This window comes from Erinaceus europaeus, chromosome 14 (assembly GCF_950295315.1).
Source record: "Erinaceus europaeus chromosome 14, mEriEur2.1, whole genome shotgun sequence".
NCBI classification, from domain to species: domain Eukaryota; kingdom Metazoa; phylum Chordata; class Mammalia; order Eulipotyphla; family Erinaceidae; genus Erinaceus; species Erinaceus europaeus.
Window position 1 is genome coordinate 43,788,784 of NC_080175.1, and position 20,956 is coordinate 43,809,739.

The following is a 20,956-nucleotide window of genomic DNA, read 5'->3' on the forward strand; positions in this document are numbered from 1 at the left end:
TAATAGGTGAACTCAGGCCATTGACATTTATTGATATCAAAGATTGAAGATATTTTAACGCCATTCTTGAAGAGTTTTAGAGTGTTTTGATATATGTCCTATTTGTGGTGGTCTGGTTGTTTATAGGAGACCTTTCAGAACTTCTTTCAGGGCAGGCTTGGTGATGGTTGCTTCCTTCAACTGTTGCTTGTCTAAGAAGGTTTTGATGCTTCCGTCTAGTCTGAATGACAGTCTAGCAGGATATTACTATATTCTTGGCTGAAAGCCTTTCTCATTGAGCACTTGATAGATATCTTGCCATTCTCTTTTGGCCTGTAGTGTTTGTGTGGAGAAGTCTGCTGCTAATCTAATGGGTTTTCCTTTGTAGGTGACTCTTTGTTTTTCTCTTGCAGCCTTGAGGATCCTTTCTTTATCCTTATTCCTTTCCTTTCTAAGTATAACATGTCTTGGTGTCTTTAGGTCTGGGTTAATTCTGTTTGGGACCCTCTGGGCTTCTTGAATCTTTATGTCTTTGGTGTTGTCTAGACTAGAGAAATTTTCAGCCTGGAGAATGCTTTCTTCCTCTCCTTCTCTTTCTTCTTCTCTTTCTTCCTCTGGTAAGCCAATAATGCGTATATTGTTTCTTTTGAAGTCATCCCATAGGACTCTGTTGTTGTTTTCAGCATCTCTTAATCTCTTTTTGAGATCTCTTACTTCTTTTTTAGTTGTCTCTAATTCATCCTCAATCTTGCTAATTCTGTTTTCAGCCTCATAGATTCTATTCTCTCTGCCCTCTACTGCTTTCTGGAGTTCATCTATTTTGTTGCCCTGCTCTGATACTGTTTTAGCTTGTTCAGCTAGTTGCCTTCTTAGCTCAGTGATTTCAGCTTTCAGCTCTCTAATAACCATGAGATAATTAGAATTTTCTTCCATATTCTCATTTGTTGTTCCTGCATTTCTGATTACAATTTTTTCAAATTCTTTACTCATTTCTGTTATTATTTCCTTAGCTAATGTTTGGATGTTGAACTCGTTGTTTTGTGCTTCACCCTCTGGAGGACTTTTAGCTGGACTCTTGTCCTGGTTCGAGTCTCCAATATTTTTTCTTATTGTTTTAACCATTTTATATATTATGTTATGAGTTCCCTTTATCAGTACTTTTCAAATTATTGATTACTATTTCCTGGATTGACTTGTGTCTAAGTAATTTAATTAAAGGTTTTACCGTGGTGGAAGTTAACAGTTTTTTCAATCCCTGAGTTGGAGCTCAGTGGTGTAAAAGCCTCTTTTTTTTTTTCTTCCCAGTAGGCTATGGGAGCCTGAGGGCTTTTAAACTATCAGTAGGCTTCTTAGCTTAATCACTGACTCCTGACCAAGAGATAAAGCAGGGTGTGGCAGAGATAATCCAGTGGTTATGCAAAGAGACTTTCACAGCTCCTCAGCTATGCCACCGAGGTATAGGTCTTCTCCTGAGTTTCCCGGTTAGATCTCTGTCCCCTGGTGTCCCTCCCTGTTGCTGCTCCAGATTCTGAGGGCAGTAGCAATGGAGACTCAGAGTTGCACTTGGTGAGTCTCTGGGGAGTCCTTTCCTCCCTTCAGCTGTCCCCTTGTTGTGGAGCAGACTGGAGGTGGTGTCTCCAGTGATAAACTGTTGAACTGTTAGCAGTCACTTAATCTCTCCTTAGGCCCCTCTCTCCTCTCTGTCACCAGCCACGCGTGTTTGTACTCACCAGTGATTTACTGGGTTCCTGTGGTCATTCTAGTCCTGTCTTGTTTCGGTCCGGGTGGTCTCCTTTGGTATTCCTAGTTGATCCGGGAGAGGAGAGGAGAGGAGTGGAGAGGAGAGGAGAGGAGAGAAAGCGATCTGCTGCTCTTAGCTCCGCCTCCGGAAGTCGAATGTCCTCCTTTCTTTAACCACAGACTTCTCTCAGCTGATAGCATCCTCTGGTCACATGATCAGCACAGTGCTTATTACACCATTTTACAGAAATAAGAGTTAACAAAAAAAAAGGTTTTTCAGTTTGTCTTACTGTTGAATCATCCACTCCTCACACAGGTATCTGTGCTCCTCACATGGGTCTGTGCTCCTCACGTAGATCTGTGATCCTCAGGTGGGTCTGTGGTCCTCAGGTGGGTCTGTTCTCCTCACGTGGGTTTCTGTGCTCCTTGGGCAGGACGACATGATGATGCCACAGCGGGTGAGGCTGCAGCATGAAGCCGCCCTCCAGCACCCGACAAGTGTGAGTACCCCATCCTTCTGTCTCTGTGGCTGAATTCCTGTTGTGACTCTTAAGTTAGAATGCTCTGCTTTGGGTAAGGAGAGTCACCTTGTGGTGCAGCTGTCAGCCAGAGAATGATGGGCTGGATATGTCTGCAGTTCTGAGGAGCGTTTCCCTTTGAAGGAAAGCACCTCCTTGTGCTGCTTCGCTCTCCCTACGGACTCTCAGGTGGGTGCAGAGGGAGTTTTGCTTCTCTGCTGTGGATTAGCTTTTAGGAGGCTGTGTGTCATGGGCGTGAAAGCCCAGACTGAAGTCTGCAGTGTGTTAGCCATTTGTCCTATAGGTGACCTCAGACAGAAGCTGCCATCTCTACAGCTGTCCCTGGGGAAGCAGCCCCAAACCCCCCCCACCCCCGCTCCTCTAGAGTCCCCAAAAGGAAGGTCTTATCCCTTCCACATGGGGTGTGCAGGTACACCCAGAACCTGGAGCGCTGTGGCCTCTGGAGCTTGGGTGCAGGACGGGCTGGGGAGCTGCTCCCCAGAGCCAGTGCCCACTGCCCCACCCTCTGCCAAGGTGTCTATTCTCATGTCTCAGTGGAAGCACCTGTGAGTCACTGAGAGGCCACTGGATTCAGGGACTGCACCTGGCTGAGAGGGTCTGCATGCTGCCCTCACACCCCAGCTGCTGCCTACCTGTGCTCCCATGAGGAGGGCGGGACAACTTGATTCTTCAGGATGAGGGCTCAGGGCTCCCTGGAGAAAGCAAGGAGGGTGGGCGTAGGCTTCTGACTAGCTCCTCTCCCCACCCACTGCCATGTGTCCTTTCTCAACCAAGGAAAAATTCACATTACTGTGATCATTGGGAGTTGGATAATGCCCCCCCCCCAGTTGAGCACACACGTTCCCATGCACAAGGATCTGGGTTTGAGCCCTGCTCCCCACCTGCAGAGGGGAGGCTTCATGAGCAGTGAAGCAGGGCTGAAGGTCTCCTTCCCTCTCTAGCTCTTGCTCCACTCTCAATTTCTCTGTCTCTATTCAATATAAAATGAGAGAAAGAAAAGGGGAGGAAAGTGGCCACTGGGAGCATTGGATACATCTTGCAGGAACCAAGCCCAAGCAATAACCCTAGTGGCAAAAAATAAAATAAAAACCATTAAAAGCAGGCATCTATCTGTGAAGGCGTGTGATATCACTGAACATCCAGGTAGAACAGCCCCTACCCATTTGTGTGCCAGCCCCCAAGGGTCTGCGGGGTGCTCTCCTTCATCTGTGCTGCCCACCCTCCCATGAGATCCTGAATCTCCAGCTGGGCTACGGATTCTTACTTCCTGAGCTGTAATTGCATGTTCATTTCTGAGTTCTGACAGTCACCAACAAGGCCTCCACAGACATGGCAGGCAACAACAGCCCCTCAGTTATGCCTCACAGGGTCACTCTTTGAGTGCCTCTCAGGCAGATGCTTGTAGAAGGCAAAGTGAGCATGTGACATGGCCAGAGCGCCTGCTTGCACCCTCAGATTAGGTGGCAGGAACCTGGTGTGTCTGCCTTGACCGGGCTGATGCACCATCGGGGACTCTGCTGGGTGTGAGCTCTGGAAAATTCCAGCAGCTGCCGTAAGTCCAGCACTTGCTGTCAAGGCAAGAACGTCTCACCCCTGCAGCCTGTGTGCTCATTTGCCTGAAGGATGCACCCAGCCCTGGCCCCATGCCCATCACTGCTCTGTGGGGCAATTTCTACTTCCTTTTCTCTGGGGGTCAGTGCCCTTGGGTGTGATAGTGTCCTCACATGCACTTTGCAAGGGGCATCTGTCCTGGGGGTGCGGCGTACCACCCTGAGATCCCAGCTGTTATCAGTAGGCCTTCATCTCAACCTTTGCCACTAGGGTTATTGCTGGGGCCTGGTGTCTGCATGACTCCACAGTTCCCAGTGTATTTTTGGATAGAGAGTGAGAGACAAAGCTACAGAGATAGAGGGAGAGACAGGAGAGACACCTGCTCCACCACTTGTGAAGCTTCTCCCCTTCAGGTGGGGACTGGGAGTTTGAACCCAGGTCCTCGTGCATGGTAGCATGTGACCCACCATCTGGCCTCAACCATTTTCTTCTCCTCTTCCTTCTTTCTCCCCAGAGCCAGCCATGACCATCTTCCCCCTCTCCTTCCTTCCTCACGTCCACTTTAGGTCAGGGTTCCCAAAGAAGATTCTACAAGAAATGGGCTGTCTGAAAGCATCTGGGGTGGGGCAGGGGTGGGGGGATCTGTGTGTGACAGCTCCTTCAGCCTTGGGCAGGCCTGAGTCTATGGGGACCTATGGGCTCTGCCCCCACTGCTCCCTGCTCTCACCTTCCCCCTAGCAGCTCGGAGCCGGTCCTGGTGTGGCCCATAGGGCTTTACTGCCCAGGACGCCTGCCTGCAGGGAGCCACACACACCCGGCTTTCTGTCCTAAAACTGTTCATTCTCCTCGTTTCACAGATCATTGGTTGCCAAGTGAGAAGAGACCCTCCCAACTCCACCGAGCGGTACACACGTTGGGTCAACCAGCTCTCGCCCCACCAGCTGCTCACTCAGGTATTTCACACAGCAGAGTGGGGCCCCCCATCACACACTGCTGGTGGAGCAAGCCCCTCTGGAGGGGAGGGGGAAGCTGACCCCCTTCCCTGCCCACCCAGATGTGGTGCCAGCGGTTGCCCCCCTTGGGGGGGCCCAGGACCTGGGTCTGAGCCTTCAGGGCCCACGTGGCAGATTTCGTGGGGCTCTGTATAGGGCACCATCTTACTCAGTTGCATTTGGAGTCCTGAGAGCTTGGTCTAACAGGAAGACTCACAGCAGTGATGAGCTCCTGAAGCTGCCACTGCTCCTGATAGCACCCTGTGTTCACTGCGGAGGCCAGAGGACTCAGAGCTACCCCTGGGCGTCTGACTCTGCCAGGCATCCAGCCTTGGGGCCCTACTTAATCACGGGGCACTTCCCCGCTGGCTTTGGGTCTGAAGATGTTAGAGCTGCTGGCCCCTGCTTCCGTTTGCCAGTCATCTCCACTGGTTTGTGACCCTTTCACACTCTTCCCCCCCCATTGAGATGCCTGTTCCATTAGTGGCCTTTTAGAATCACCTGCTCAAAGGCATTCGAAGGGGAGGCTGACTGGCCTTCTTGCTTCCCCTGTGTCAGCCCAGCCTCAGGAGGATGTCCTGTTGGGGTGGTGGAGGCTTCCACACTCACCTCACACCCCATGGGGAGCCTAAGGGCAGCAGGCCAGGGGGCAGCCATGGACATGTGCTCAAGTCACACAGGGAGGCTACAGAGGTTAGGCCAGGGCAGCTGTCAGTGTCCCCAGGTCAGCCTGTAGGCTGTCAGCTTTCCTGTCTGCTCCTGCAGTCACCTCCAGTACCCACTTGCTTCTCAGCTGGAGAACAAGAATCCTCCCACTGCTTTCCGGAAGCCTCCTCATGTGCAACATGGGCTCAGGCCAGGTGAGGGGGTGACACTGCACATCAGGTTTATATGGTTGAAGCAAAGATGCTGCGGCTGAGACTGATGGCCACTGTCCGCCCTCTGTTGGCATTTGGACATGAGCAGAGGCTCCATACACCATCACCACATGTAGAGAGCCAGCAGAGAACGGCCATTCCACAGCCTGCTTCTCCTCATCTACCTCAGGGGCCCACACACAGCCTGGGCTCCTGGCTCTCTTGTCTCAGGCTTCCACAGCTCTGGGCTTCTCCTAGCTCTTCTGTTCTAGAGTTCCATGGTTCTAGGCTCCTGGTTCTCCCATGCTAGGCTTCTGATGCTCTGGGCTCCTCTAACCCACGGTTCCATGGTTCTGAGATCTTGGTTCTTCTAGGGTTCAGTGTTTCTGGGCTCCTAGTTCCTCCACCTTAATGTTCTATAGTTTTGGGCCCCTCCTTGTCCTCCCATCCAATCTGTGACTCTGGATTGGTTCCTTCTTCCCAGAGCTCTTCCTTTCTGGACCCTGCCACCTTGCTAGCTGCTTTCTCAGGAAACAGACGGATGGCTCTCAGTGTGTATTTTTCTGAAAGACTCAGAGCTGATCAGTGGGCACTGGTGAGGCTTTCAGATCCTGCCCTGTGCGAGAACTGCTGAGCTAGAAGTTTGCAGTGAGTCATGCGGAAACCATGCGGCAAAACATGGTGGGTGTGATTAAACGCCATAGCACATTTTCAGCCAGAAATACTGTCCCTAACAGGAAGTCCTGATGTGAAGCATCACATAGATAATTACAATAAAGCCTTCTTGAGCAGTGTTTTTGTTAGAAAGTTAGGGCACATTAAAGTCTATGTTTCTCAAAATAAGTTGAAAGATGGCAGCTACTGTTTGAGATGTTGCTCAGTGGTTACAGTTGGAGCCCACCAATGTTTTTAATTTATTTTGTCACCACCAGGGCCTCACCACTCCAGGTTGACTTTTTCAGATAAAAATAGAGAGAGACAGGCAGAGACGGGGGAGATACCACAGCACCCCAGGGCCACAGTGGTTCTCCATGGTGCAGTCAGGACTCACACCTGGATCATGCACATGGCAGAGCAGGCACATTTCAGGCAAGCTACTTCACCAGTCCCTCTGCACATACAAATAACAATAATGGAGGAAACCCTTGGTTTTGTTTTATTTATTTGTTTGTTTTTCAGAGCTGGGGTCTCAGAATACACAATTTCAGACAGAGACAAGACACCGTAGCCCTAGAGTTTCCCCGTGCACTGCCATGGCACTGCCATGTGGTGCTGGGGTTTGAACCTGGGCTGCACACATGACAAGGCACACACCCTAACTGATGAGCTTTCTTGCTGGGCCCACAAAAACCTTTCTTTTCCCTGGTTGAAAAAGTTTAAGTCCATATATGAGCAGAGATCTTAGCCATGCAGCTCCCCTCGCCCTCCCAATTACCCTTTGATCACAGACTCCTTCCTCTTGCCTGGGGTTCTGATCCTCCACATTGGGGTCACCAATTGTCTGGCTTCCGAGGGTCCAGGGAGGGTCCCATCAATTGCAAGTCCTGTGCTCTACCGCTACAGCACCCCCAGGCTTCCCTCTAGGATCTTGAGTCTGATGACAGTGAAGTGCATGTCCCTGGGCCCCGTCTGCCACTCAGCAGATGGCATCTGCACATCCCTCACCCTGGTGCCACCCCCCATAACCCTGTCCAGGGGTGGGCCTCTCAGGCTCGCATGCCCTTCTGTTCCAGACCTGAGTGCTGCCCGGCTGTCCATAGTAGGCACGGCAGCAGCCCCTGGGGACAGGCCCACTCTGTCCTGACACTGGGCCCTCAGGCATGGCCACTCTGCTGTCACCTCCACCTCAGTGGCTGCACATCCAGAACCCCAGGAACCCCATCCCTCAGTGCCCCCCTTTCACACCCACAGCTCAGAGCTCCCCTCACCACCCCCTGGGGGTGCAGGCAAGGCTGGAGGGTTCTGAGAGCAGGGCTCCCTCATGGGAGATCTGGGGGACCATGGATACCCTCTGCGAGGCTGGGAGACAGTGAAGTTTGAAACTCATAAGAGCATCAAAATGTCATTGTCCCTTCTAGCTGATGGAAGGCAGACATTTAAGCATTAAACATGGGCAGTGCTGTGGTGACCAAGAGGCAGCTGGGTGAGGTGACTTCTGTCATAGGCTTGTGGATACTGCGGGGTCCTCCCCAGTGGTCCTCTCACATGGTCCTTCCCAGTGGTCCTCTGGCATGGTCCTCCCCAGTGGTCCTCTGGCATGGTTCTCCCTAATGATCCTCATCCATCAGGACCCAGCACTTCTGGAGGAGGAATGGGGTGGCGTGGACATTCCCCATGGCCTGGCGGCTGGATGACTATTGGAGTTGGAGGGTCCAGAGGCAGCTGACCTGAGTTCCCCTTAGCCCCCAGGTCTAGGACTCGGGTCTAGTGTTCTTTTTTTTTATTTATTTAAGAAATGATTAATTAACAAAACCATAGGGTAGGAGGGGTACAACTCCACACAATTCCCACCACCCAATCTCCATATCCCACCCCCTCCCCCGATAGCTTTCCCATTCTCTATCCCTCTGGGAGCATGGACCCAGGGTCATTGTGGGTTGCAGAAGGTAGAAGGTCTGGCTTCTGTAATTGCTTCCCCGCTGAACATGGGCGTTGACTGGTCGGTCCATACTCCCAGTCTGCCTCTCTCTTTCCCTATTAGGGTGGGTCTCTGGGGAAGCTGAGCTCCAGGACATATTGGTGGGGTCTTCAGTCCAGGGAAGCCTGGCCAGCATCCTGGTGGCATCTGGAACCTGGTGATTGAAAAGAGAGTTAACATACGAAGCCCAACAAATTGTTGAGCAATCATGGACCCAAAGCTTGGAATAGTGGAGAGGAAGTGTTAGGGAGGTACTCACTGCAAACTCTAGTGTACTTCTGCTTTCAGGTATATATTTTGCAGTAGTTTATGGATACGTGTGCACATAAGCTCTCTCTCACAGAAACTGGTGTATATCTAGGTTATGGGACTTTGTTAGAAAGTGAACTACCTGAGATGAAATGAGAGTGTACTATAAAAGGAAAGGTCTCACCCGAGTAATGAAGCTGAAGGGTTGTCATTCCACACATGAAGTCTCTGGACACAGTCTGAGGTGAAGCATGTTGAGGTGGCAATCGTTGCGTTGATTATGTTGTGATTGGCGGATGCAATATTATTTGATATGGATTGGGAGAGGCATACAGGAAAGTGGGCCCTATCCAAGGGTTCCAGGACTGGGGGAAGTAGGGGCTCTATAGTGGAGATGTGAGGTTCCTGCTGTCTTAGGGTTCAAAAAGACAATCGATAGTTAATGTTATCATCACATTATTTGGTAATTGGGTTAACTTTGAAAAGTCCTTTTGTTAATGGTTTGCTGTACAGTATCCAGTATATTGTATATAGCTGTGCTATTGGATGCTTCTAATCTGCTTGGTCTAGGCTTTTGAGAGAGTCCGCATATCAAATACATAGCCTATATATTAAAAAGATTCAGTTTGTGTTTTGAGAAACTTTGAGACATACAATGGATTTTCCCCCTCTCATATTAATTAACTACTGATTTATATGTCTACATTTTGCTAGGAGTGTACATAAACACCATTCCCACCACCAAAGGGCTGTGACCCATCCCTCCCACCCACTCCCACCCCCCACTGGCCCAGGAAGCTGCATGTCTACCCCTCACCACAGGGTTTTTACTTTGGTGCCCTACTTAGAATTTGGTCAGGTCCTGCTTTTAGTTTCCCTTTCAGATCTTCTTACTCAACTTCTGTTGATGAGTGGGATCATCCCATACTCATCTTTATCTTTCTGACTTAGCTCACTTAACATAATTCCTTCTAGCTCTGTCCAAGATGGGTCAGAGAAGGTGGATTCATTGTTCTTGATAGCTGCATAGTATTCCATTGTGTATATATACCACAGCTTTCTCAGCCACTCATCTGTTGTTGGGCACCTGGGTTGCTTCCAGGTTTTAGCTATTATGAATTGTGCTGCTATGAACATAGGAGTACACACCTCTTTTTGGTTGGGTGTTATGGAGTCCTTGGGGTATAACCCCAGGAGAGGAATTACTGGATCATATGGAAGGTCCATGTCTAGCCTTCTGAGAGTTTTCCAGACTGCTCTCCACAGAGGCTGTACCAATTTACATTCCCACCAGCAATGTAAAAGGGTTCCTCTGTCCCCACATCCTCTCCAACATTTGTTGCTGCTGTCCTTTTTGATGTATGCCATTCTTACAGGAGTGAGGTGGTATCTTAGTGTTGTCTTAATTTGCATTTCTCTGACAATCAGTGACCTAGAGCAGTTTTTCATATGTTTGTTAGCCTTTTGGATCTCCTCTGTAGTGAATGTTTTGTTCATATCCTCTGCCCATTTTTGGATGGGGTCATTTGCTTTTTTGGTGCTAAGTTTGCTGAGCTCTTTATATATTTTGGTGATAAGTTTCTTGTCTGATGTATGGCATGTGAAGATCTTCTCCCATTCTGTGAGGGGTCTCTCTGTTTGTTTAATAGTTTCTTTGGATGTGCAGAAGCTTTTCAATTTGATATAGCCCCATTGGTTTGTTTCTGCTTTAGTCTTCCTTGCAATTGGGTTTGATTCATCAAAGATGTCCTTGAGGTGTAGGTGGGAAAGTGTTTTACCAATGTTTTCCTCTAAGTATTTGATTGTTTCTGGTCTGACATCTAGGTCTTTGATCCATTTGGAGTTGATTTTTGTTTCTGGTGAGATAAAGTGGTTCAGTATCATTCTTCTGCATGTTACAACCCAGTTTTCCCAGCACCATTTATTGAAGAGAGCCTCCTTCTTCCATTTAATGCTTTGGGCCCCCTTATCAAAGATTAGATGTCCATAGGTGTGGGGATTTATTTCTGGGCTTTCAATTCTGTTCCACTGGTCTGTGTGCCTATTTTTGTTCCAGTACCATGCTGTTTTGATGACGATGGCTTTATAATATAGTTTAAGGTCTGGGAGTGTGATGCCTCCTTTTCTGTTTCTTTTCGTCAAGATGGTTTTGGCAATTCTAGGTGTTTTCAGGTTCCAGATAAATGATTGTAGTGTTTGTTCTATTCTCTTAAAGAAGCTTGGTGGAACTTTGATGGGTATTGCATTAAATTTGTATATGGCTCTGGGGAGAATATTCATTTTGATGATATTTATTCTTCCAATCCATGAGCATGGGATATCTTTCCATTTCCTGGTATCAGTTTCTATTTCCTTGAGTAGCGACTCATAGTTTTCAGCATACAAGTCTTTCACTTCTTTGGTCAACTTTATTCCTAGGTATTTGATTGATTTTGCTGAGATAGTAAATGGGAGTGATTTCTGGATGTCTTCTTCTTCAGATTTAGTGTTTGCATAAAGAAATGCCACTGATTTTTGTACATTGATTTTGTAGCCTGATACCTTGCTATATTGCCTAATAACTTCCAGTAATTTTCTGCTGGATTCTTTAGGTCTTTCTATGTATACTATCATATCATCTGCAAATAGTGAGAGCTTGACTTCTTCCCTTCCAATCTGTATTCCTTTGATTTCTTTCTCTTGCCTGATTGCTATGGCAAGAACTTCCAATCTATGTTGAAGATTAACAGTAACAGTGGACAGCCCTGTCTAGTCCCCGATCTGAGGGGGAATGCTTTCAGCTTCTGTCCATTGAGTATAATGTTGGCTGTAGGTTTGCTATATATAGACTCCACTATCTTGAGGAATTTCCCATCTATTCCCATTTTTTGTAGAGTTTTGAGCATGAATGGATGTTGGATCTTGTCAAAGGCTTTCTCTGCATCTATTGAGATAATCATGTGGTTTTTGGCTTTGCTTTTATTGATGTGGTGAATGACATTGATTGACTTACGGATGTTGAACCAGCCTTGCATTCCTGGGATGAATCCCACTTGGTCTTGATGAACAATCTTTTTGATATGTTGCTGTATCCGGTTGGCCAAGATCTTGTTTAATATTTTGGCATCTATGTTCATCAGGGATATTGGTCTGTAGTTTTGCTTTTTTTGTTGTGTCCCTATCAGCTTTTGGTATCAGGGTGATGTTGGCTTCATAGAAAGTGGAAGGGAGTATTCCTGTTTCTTCAATCTTATGGAATAGCTTAAGAAGTATGGGTATTAACTGTTTCCTGAAAGTTTTGTAGAATTCGTTTGTAAAGCCATCTGGTCCAGGACTTTTGTTGTTGGGGAGATTCTTAATAATGGTTTCAATTTCTTTGTCTGTGATTGGTGCATTTAGATTTTGTAGTTCTTCTTGGTTCAGTTTTGGAAGGGCATATGTTTCTAGGAATTGTTCCATTTCTTCCAGATTCTCTAGCTTGGTGGCATATAGTTCTTTATAGAAGTTTCGCAGGATTCTCTGGATTTCTGTGGTGTCAGTTGTGATATCTCCTCCATCGTTTACAATTCTATTAATTTGAGTCTTCTCTCTTTTTTGTTTGGTGAGTCTGGCTAGGGGTTTGTCAATTTTGTTTAATCTTTCAAAGAACCAACATTTGGCTTCATTGATCTTTTATATGGTTCTTTTATTTTCGATGTTGTTTATTTCTGCTCTAACTTTAGTGATTTCTGTCCTTCTGGTTGCTTTAGGGTTCCTTTGTTCCTCTTCCTCTTAAGTCCTTGAGGTGTGCAGTAAGGTCGTTCATTTGAGCTTCTTCTTGGTGTTTAATATGTGATTGTATGGCTATAAGTTTCCCTCTCAGTACTGCTTTAGCTGTGTCCCAAATATTTTGATAGGTTGTGTCTTCATTTTCATTAGTTTCCAGGAACATTTGAATTTCCTGCTTGAGTGAGTCTCTGACCCAGTGGTTCTTAAGGAGTATGTTGTTTAGTTTCCAAATTCTGTGACTTTTAATAATTTTCTGTTTGTTGTTAAATGTTAGTTTTACTCCACTGTGGTCTGAGAAGATACTTGGGATGATTTCAATGCTCTTGAATTTATTGATGCTGTCTTTGTGGCCTAACATGTGGTCTATCCTTGAGTATGTGTTATGTGGATTTGAAAAGAAGGTGTATTCCAGTTTTTTGGGGTGGAGGAGTCTGAAAATGTTCAAGAGGTCTAGTCTGTCAGTCTCTTCATTCAATTCTCTTGTATCTTTATTGGTTCTCTGCTTTGTTGATCTGTCTAAGTGTGAGATTGGGTTCTCCCACTATTATTGTATTACTATTGATGTATTTTTGAAATTCTTTCAGTAGGTGCTTAATGTATTTAGATGGTCCCTCATTGGGTTCATAGATGTTAATAATTGTTAAGTCTTCTTGGCTGATTGATCCTCTAATCATTATGTAATGTCCTTGCCTATCTTTTATTACTTTATTTAATTTAAAATCTATCGTGTCTGAGATGAGAATGGCTGTTCCTGCCCTTTTTTGTGGTCCGTTAGCCTGTATGATAGTTTTCCATCCTTTCACTTTAAGTCTGTGTTTATCTTGTTGTGACAGATGGGATTCTTGCAAGCAGCATATGGTTGGGTTATGTTTTCTGATCCATCCCCCCACCCTGTGCCTTTTGATGGGTGAGTTTAAGCCATTGACGTTTATTGATATTATGGATTTAATGTATTGTAGTCCCATTGTTCAAAATAAATTTTTGTTTGCTCTGATATATTGCCAGTATTATAGTGATGTTCTTGTTTATAAGAGGTCTTTTAGAACCTCTTTCAGGGCCGGCTTGGTGATGGTTGCCTCCTTTAACTGTTGTTTGTCTAAGAAGATTTTGATCCCTCCATCTAGTTTGAATGAAAGTCTAGCAGGATATATTATCCTTGGTTGAAACCCTTTTTCATTCAGGGCTCGATAGATATCTTGCCACTCCCTTCTGGCTTTTAGAGTTTGAGTGAAGAAGTCTGCAGATAATCTTATGGGTTTTCCCTTGTATGTGACTTTTTGTTTCTCTCTTGCAGCCTTTAGGATCCTTTCTTTATCCTTACTTCTTCTCATTGTGACTATGATGTGTCTTGGTGTCTTCAGGTCTGGGTTGATTCTGTTTGGTCCTCTCTGGGCCTCTTGAATCTTGATGACCTTTCTGTTATTCAGGTCTGGGAAGTTTTCTTCTATTATTTCCTCTAGAATGTTTGCTTCCCCTTGCTCTCTTTCTTCCTCTGGCAGGCCAATTATACGAATGTTACTTCTTTTGAGATCATCCCATATGTCTCTGTTGTTGTTTTCAGTGTCTCTCAATCTCTTTTTAAGCTCTTTCACCTCTTCGTTTTCTCTAGCTCATCCTCTGTCTGACTAATTCTGTTTTCTGCTTCTGTTAGTCTGCTTTCCCTTGCCTCAGCTTCTTTCTTCATTACAGCTATTTCAGCTTTCAGTTCTCTAATTGCCTCAAGATAATCAGTATTTTCCTTGGGGTCTCAACTGTTGTTTCCCTAATACTGCCATTCCTTTCCTCCAATGTTGTTTTCATTTCTGTGATTAATAAGTTTATTATTGCTTGCATACTTTTCTTATCTATTGTTACTTCTGGCTGATTTGTAGTTTCTTCTGGACTCTTGTCTTCATTCATTGGAGTAGCAGTTTTATTTGTTTTTGATCTACCCATATTTTTTATTTGTTTCTTTTTTTTATGCTCTGTTGTTCCTCAGTTGTTGTGTCTTGAGTACAAGTAACACTGTACTAAACACTTTTATGACAATTGCACTCACCAACCTCAGGAATTACAGTAGCAACTGAAGCAAGTATTGAAGTACTTTAATCGTTACCAGTTAGCCAAACAACTTTTCCAGTCCCTGAAAAAATAGTAACCAAATCCCAGTGAAGAAAGAGAAAAGAAAGAAAGGATAGCAAGAACAGACAGTTATGCAAATCTACTATCCACTGTATATTCTAGGGGTAACAAGAGGGGAAAGGGAACTAGAGCAGAGATACACACATAGAGAGTCCACTCTGAGTCAGATTTCTTCCCCAAAATAATTCACAAATTCAGAAAGGCAAATAAGAAGGAAGAAGTGTATGACAAGATTAAAAAGAGAGAGAGAGACAAGAGAGATAAAAGGGAAAAGATAAGAAAAAGCTGTAATTAAAGAGCAGTGAAAGGAAATTCCCAAATGTGTATCAGTGAATTCAAAAAAGCACACTGTTTGTTGGTGTGGGGGCTGGGGGCTGTGACTTTGGAAGCTGTAGGATTAAGGAAGAAGGGATGACAAGAATGAGAAAAAGAAAAAAAAAGAGAGAGAGAGAAAAAGAAAAAGATAAGAAAAAGAACAGTCATAAAAGGGCAGTGAAAGGAAAGGGTTTTTTTTAAATGTATTTATTTTTAATTATTTAATTAGCTATGCGGGGTGAGGTGGGGGGGTTGGCTACTTAGAAAGAAAAAAGGCTAGAGGTTTCAGAAGGGTATAGACTTAGAATTAATGATACTCCCTGGTGGGACAGGGAATTTGGTAAAGAAAAGGACTGGTTATGGGGGGGGGCTGGGAAGGAGGTATGCTTGAAAATTAAAAGGAAGAAAAAAAATTTTTTTTCCCCTTCTCTAATTCTTAACCCAAATTAAGTTATAGTCACCTCCTTGGTGTCACCGCTAGGACCCCTAATTGGCTGGCCTGCTAAAGGCAGAAAATCCTACCGTTTCCAGGAGATGTGGTCAGAGCTCAGCCACTAGCAGCTTCTCAGTCTGCCATCTTCTGGGAAACCCCCCCCCCGAAGCTTTTTTAAAGGATTTCTCAAAGATGAAAACTAGCTCCAAGTCCTTTTGATCCAATGAGAGCTGTACTCAAGGATGTCCTCGGATCCACCCTCAGGGTCGCGGTGGTCCCCGGAGACTCCCGAGAGAAAGCCCCCGAGCTACAGTGCTCCCTCCCGGTCCTCTGCCGGCAGCCCAGCAGCGCTCTGCAACCAGCGGAGGAGCCGCCTTCCCGGGCGGAGAACAGTGCCCGGCGCACCCGCCTTGCCTGCCGCAGCCTGGGAAGTCTGGAGCAGCCCGCCCGCTAGTCCGCGCCACCTCTACTCTAATTCTTAACCCAAATTAAGTTATAGTCACCTCCTTGGTGTCACCGCTAGGACCCCTTATTGACTGGCCTACTAAAGGCAGAAAATCTTACCGTTTCCAGAAGATGTGATCAGAGCTCATGCTGCTAGCAGCTTCTCAGTCCACCATCTTCCTCTTTTTTTAATTATCTTTTTAAAAAAATATTTATTTATTCCCTTTGTGCCTTTTTTATTGTTGTAGTTATTACTGTTGTTATTGATGTCATCGTTGTTGGATAGGACAGAGAGAAATGGAGAGAGAAGGGGAAGACAGAGGGGGAGAGAAAGATAGACACCTGCAGATCTGCTTCACCACCTGTGAAGCGACTCTCCTGCAGGTGGGGAGTCGGGGGCTCAAACCGGGATCCTTACACTGGTCCTTGTGCTTTACGCCACCTGCGCTTCACCCGCTGCGCTACCGCCTGACTCCCCAGGTTCTAACCCATCCATACAGAGTGGGGACTGGACCTGGGACTCTGAATTGCCTGCACCGCCTTTGAACAGGGGTTCATTCTAGCACCTGCCCCTCTGTAGACAGACCAGGTGAAGATACTGAGCATAACTAACTCAGGGTCATTCTGGTCACTCTGGAAGATAGTATGGACTGCCCCCCCCCACCCTGTGGGAACCAGCCTATCACCCAGAAGCTCCCACTTGTGCCCTCCCACGTGGGCATGGCCCAGACTTGGCTCATGAGACCCACTACCCATCACAAGCACATTTACCTCAGTGTCTCTCCATTAAAGTGCCTACTCCACATCCCTATGAATTCTAACCAATTAGCACTCACAAAATATAAGCCTTGTGCAGTTTCAAACAGATGGACATCCTTCATTTTCTCATTGGAAGGGCACGTCACAAAGCAGTATTTGGTTACAGACCCTTCTCAACTAGCACCTTGTCAGAAAGGGAGTCATTCACCCACTGAGAAAGGAAGTTGATTTTTTTTTTTTTTGCCACCAGGATTATCAGAGGCTCAGTGCTGGCATGATGAATCCACCACTCCTGGTGGCCATTTTTCCTTTTTTTTTTTTTTTGTTTTGTTTCTATTTTATTTGATAGAGTGAAGAGAGAAATTGAGAGTGGAGGGGAAGATAGAGAGGGAGAGAGACAGTTAGAGATACCTGCAGACCTGCTTCACCACTCATGAAGCTTCCTCCTTGCAGGTGAGGAGGAGGGGCCTGAATCCAGGTCCTTGTGCCTGGTACTGTGTGCACTTGACTCTGTGTGCCACCTCTGGCCCTTGAAAGGAAGCTTGTTATTAAAGCCTATCCCAATACTACATCCAGACACTATAAATTTTGCATTTCTCATCCCAGCTTATTCTTGTTACTATGTGGGTGTTAAAATGCCGGGATACTGGAAAATTTGTTATCTATTTAAAGATAGTCTTCCACAAATTTGAATTTAGAAATAAGGACAACAAACCACAGGCATCTGGGATTGAGTCACATAAACTTTGCTCTGTTTCTCCAGAGGAAGACGTATCACTTCCTGGCAAGATACAGCTAATGAGGCTCATAAATTTCACTAAATGCCTTATTTTCATTTATCCATTCTTTCTTTCTTCTTTTTTTAAATTAGTATGCCTTTTTATTTAAGCTTTCTGTTCTGGTCTGGTCTTTTTATGAGAGAAAGACCGAGTACCACTTAGCTCTGACACGTAGTGGTTCTGGGGATTGAAGCTGGGCCTTAGGAATGCAAGTACTGTGCTCTAGTGCACTGAGCTATCTCCCCAACCCCTGTTTCTTTCCTTAACTCAAGGACTTGTTTCTTATAGATTATATATGTATATATATGATCTTTAAGTCTGTAGCCCTCACTTTTGCCCTTTTTAAAGTCACCTAAGGGATTTATGAGCACTCATTGTCGTGAGCAGCTGGTAGCAAGGCTGTGACTTTGCCTTTCTGTTTCCGACACCCCAAGGCCTGGGGTTTGGCGTTCAGAGCTGCACGGGCTTGTGTTCTGGAAGCACACCTCCTGCCTTAGCCAAACCAGGGCTGAGTCCACAGCAAACTCCGGCACCTGGACAGCAGCACCCCCATAACTGTCACACTTAGAGCCCTTCTTAGTTGGTGCTACTTCAGGCCAGAGGAGAAGTGGAGAAGAGGAGAGTGAGGAGACAGGTCATGTGAAGGAATAATAGAAAGGGGTGGTGGTGCACCTGGTTAAACAGAAAAATTACCAAGTGCCGGGACCCAGGTTCAAGCCCCCAGCTTTCCACCTGCGGGGGGGGAGCTTGTTTCACGAGCAGTGAACCAGGTCTGCAGGTGTCTATCTTCCCCATCTCTCTCAATTTCTCTCTGTCCATCTAATAAAAAAATTCGAAAAGGGAAAAAAAAAAGTTTGCTGAGAACAGTGGATTCACAATGCAGGCACCAAGCCCCAGCAATAACCCTGGTGGCAAAAAAGAAAAAATAGAAATCACATTAGCCCAGGAGGTGGCTCAGTGGCTGGAGGGCCAGACTGTCAAGCATGAGGTCCCGAGATCGGTCCCTAGCTCTGCATGTGCCAGAGTGATGCTTTGGTTCTGTCTCTGTCTCTGTCTCTCTCTCTCTCTCTCTCTCTTTCTCTCTCTCCCTCCCTTCCTCTCCCTCTCCCTCTCCCTCCCCCCCCCCCTCATTAATAAATTATAAAATACAAGCATGGGTTCTCCTGGGGATATCTCTCCACCTGACAGTATCACCTGTGTGGAGAGAGATTACGGCCAGACTAGGGGGCTCTGGCCTGGCCTGCCCTTCTACTGGGATTTGGTGCCTTCTCCAGTAAGGACTGCTGGCCAGGTGCTCTGTGTCCAGGGATGTGGCATGGCCCTCCCATCTGCTCAGCCAGTCCTCCACATCCTCGGCCGGAGCGCCCTCTGTTGGGCCCTCGCATGCTGTGCAATCCTCCTAGCTCCAGGCTGAGAAGGTGAGGGAACATTGTGTGCCTTTGCAGCCTTCCTTTAGGTTCGAAGAAGTTCAAGTTTCTTGGGCAGGAATGATCTGTCTTTTCTTGTCTGAGGCTTTGAGGCTCAATCCTACTTAAACTACTTAAACCAGAACTGGGCAGAACTGGGCTGTAGTTGAAATAAAGAGAGAAACTGGGAATACGAAAAAGAAGAAGGAAGAAAGGAAGGGAGGGAGGAGAAAGAAGGAGGTGGGAGGAAGCAGACATCAAAGCCACAAGAGACGGGGATTGGGGAGGGCTGTTAGCTAATTTCAAACACAAGCAACCAAAGCATCGGTTTTCTCACTTATCACCGATACCTCCCTCCAGTTGGCTCCAGAGCTGGTTGACCTGTTGGAGCCTGGAAGGTGTCCCTTTGGCCAGCTGTCCTGTCATGCAGCCACATGCGTCTTCAGATGCTGTCACACGCCGTCCATCCCATCCCTGGTCCTAACGTGATGCCAGCTGATCCAACCTCCCTCTCTATCACTGCAGGCTTGTCCAAAGGTCTATCCTCGAGGGCCTGCTGTGTGTGGCTAAGTGGCACAGACACAGAGCCCGACTCTGGCCACACATGAACTAACTCACTGTGGGGCTCAGAAGCTGGGCCTGGGGCTCCCTGGGCTGTACCCTAGACATCTGCAGGGCTGGTTCCTCTGGAGGCTCCCAGGGAGAAATGATTCCTGCCCTTTACAGCCTCCAGAGTTGCCACATCCCTTTATCTTTCTGTTTCTGTACCTTTTTTGTCTTTTGAACATTTAAAAAAATTTTCTTTATTTGGGGATTAATGTTTCATAGTCGACAGTAAATACAATAGTTGGTACATGCATAACATTTCTCATTTTTCCACACAATACAACCCCCACTAGGTCCTCTGCCATCCTGTTCCAGGACCTGAACTCACCCACCCACCCACCCCAGAGTCTTTTACTTTGGTGTAGTATACCAACTCCAGTCCAAGTTCTACTTAGTGTTTTCTTTTGAGCATTTTCTATTGTGGTAAAATAGACATCAAAATTCACAGCTTTTTCCATCAAGCAGTTTAGTGTGGAATCAGTGTTGTGCCACCCTCCTGGGCTTGTCCAGTCCCTGATAGGAACTGTCCCCACTAAGCATGGAGGCCTTGAGTCCCCCTTCCTGGCTCCCACTAACCTGTGATTGGCCTCTGTGTCTGTGCATTTGCCATTTCATGTAAGTGGAGTTACATAGTATTTCCCTTGGGTTTAACTTATTTCATGTAGCATAATGTTTTCAGACTGTGTCCACATCGTCACGGATAACGCATCAGATTTCCTTTTCATGCCTGAATAATATTCCATTGTATGCATATACTGCCCATGCTATATTTGGTTTGTCTCTCTATATATCTTCCTTTTACCTGCACTGACTTTCATAGACCCTTTTTCCAGTTCTCTGGGTTCCACCCTAGAGTGGAATTGCAGAATCCCAGATACTCTGAACCCCATATCTTCCACCCCATAACCCTGACTCTTTTTTGGCTCTGAGCAACCCCACATAGCTGTTGTACTCCTAAGTCTCTCTCTCTCTCTCTCTCTCTCTCTCTCTCTCTGTGTGTGTGTGTGTGTGTGTGTGTGTGTGTGTGTGTGTGTGTGTATAAGTAGCCTGAGCATGCAGAGGCCCTGTGTGTGATCATATGGGAGCACTGTGGGCAAGCAGGGGAACTCCATGGTTGGTGAAGTGGTGCTCTGGTGCCTCCCTCTCTCTCTCTCTCTCTCCCTTTCCCTCTCCCTCTCCTTCCCTCCCTTCCTCCCTCCCTCCCTCATTGGGCCAGGGAAGAAGCTCAGCAGTACCAAACAGACACGAAGCTCTGGCTTCAGTGACAGTCACTACGAAAGAGAAGGAAGGGAAGGAGGGTTGTATTTAATTATTTAGTAGTTTTGCTGGATTTCTGGTTGGAGAGAACAGAGGAAATCAAGAGCCAGAGGAAGCCCCCGTGTCCCCACGTCCTGCCCCCTGCGGGTGGCTGGCTCTGCACCTGTACACTGGGGAGTCAGAGGAGTCCCCAGATGTGGGCGAGGAGACTCATCTCTTGAACTCTTGATCAGGGGCGGCACCAGGTCATGGGACAGAGGTGAGAGCAAAGAGCAGCATGTCCCCCCAGGCCTGCCAGGCCCCCAGGGCTTCCCTGCACCCCTGGAGCTCCCCAGGAGTGGCGGGTGGGGCCCAGGGCCTCTTTCTTTGTTCATCCTAGAGCATTACAAAAGACTTTGGAAGCTGTTCTGTCTTGTTTTACTAGGACGGGGGTGTCAGTGAGACAGACAGTGTGAGGCTCTGGGAGATGGCTGGGAAGCAGCCCTAAACCCCACAGCCCACAGCCCTGTGCAGTCTGGCACGAGCCTCTGTGTAGGCTAGGTGG

General features: G+C 46.8%; 1 protein-coding gene across 5 annotated transcripts in view; it reads left to right on the forward strand.

The window, feature by feature from the left end:
* Nucleotides 1–20,956, forward strand: part of B3GNTL1 (UDP-GlcNAc:betaGal beta-1,3-N-acetylglucosaminyltransferase like 1) — a 75,446-nt gene that overhangs the window by 34,947 nt on the left and 19,543 nt on the right. For 2 of the 5 annotated variants that reach the window (XM_060171685.1, XM_060171684.1), the window contains exons 5-6: nucleotides 2,154–2,219; nucleotides 4,667–4,762. The exons of 1 other annotated variant lie outside the window; for it this stretch is intronic. In XM_060171685.1, the coding sequence (XP_060027668.1) occupies nucleotides 2,154–2,219; nucleotides 4,667–4,762 (162 nt within the window). The remainder of the gene's footprint in view (nucleotides 1–2,153; nucleotides 2,220–4,666; nucleotides 4,763–20,956) is intronic. 2 more of the 5 variants (XM_060171687.1, XM_060171686.1) reach the window with 2 other exon arrangements.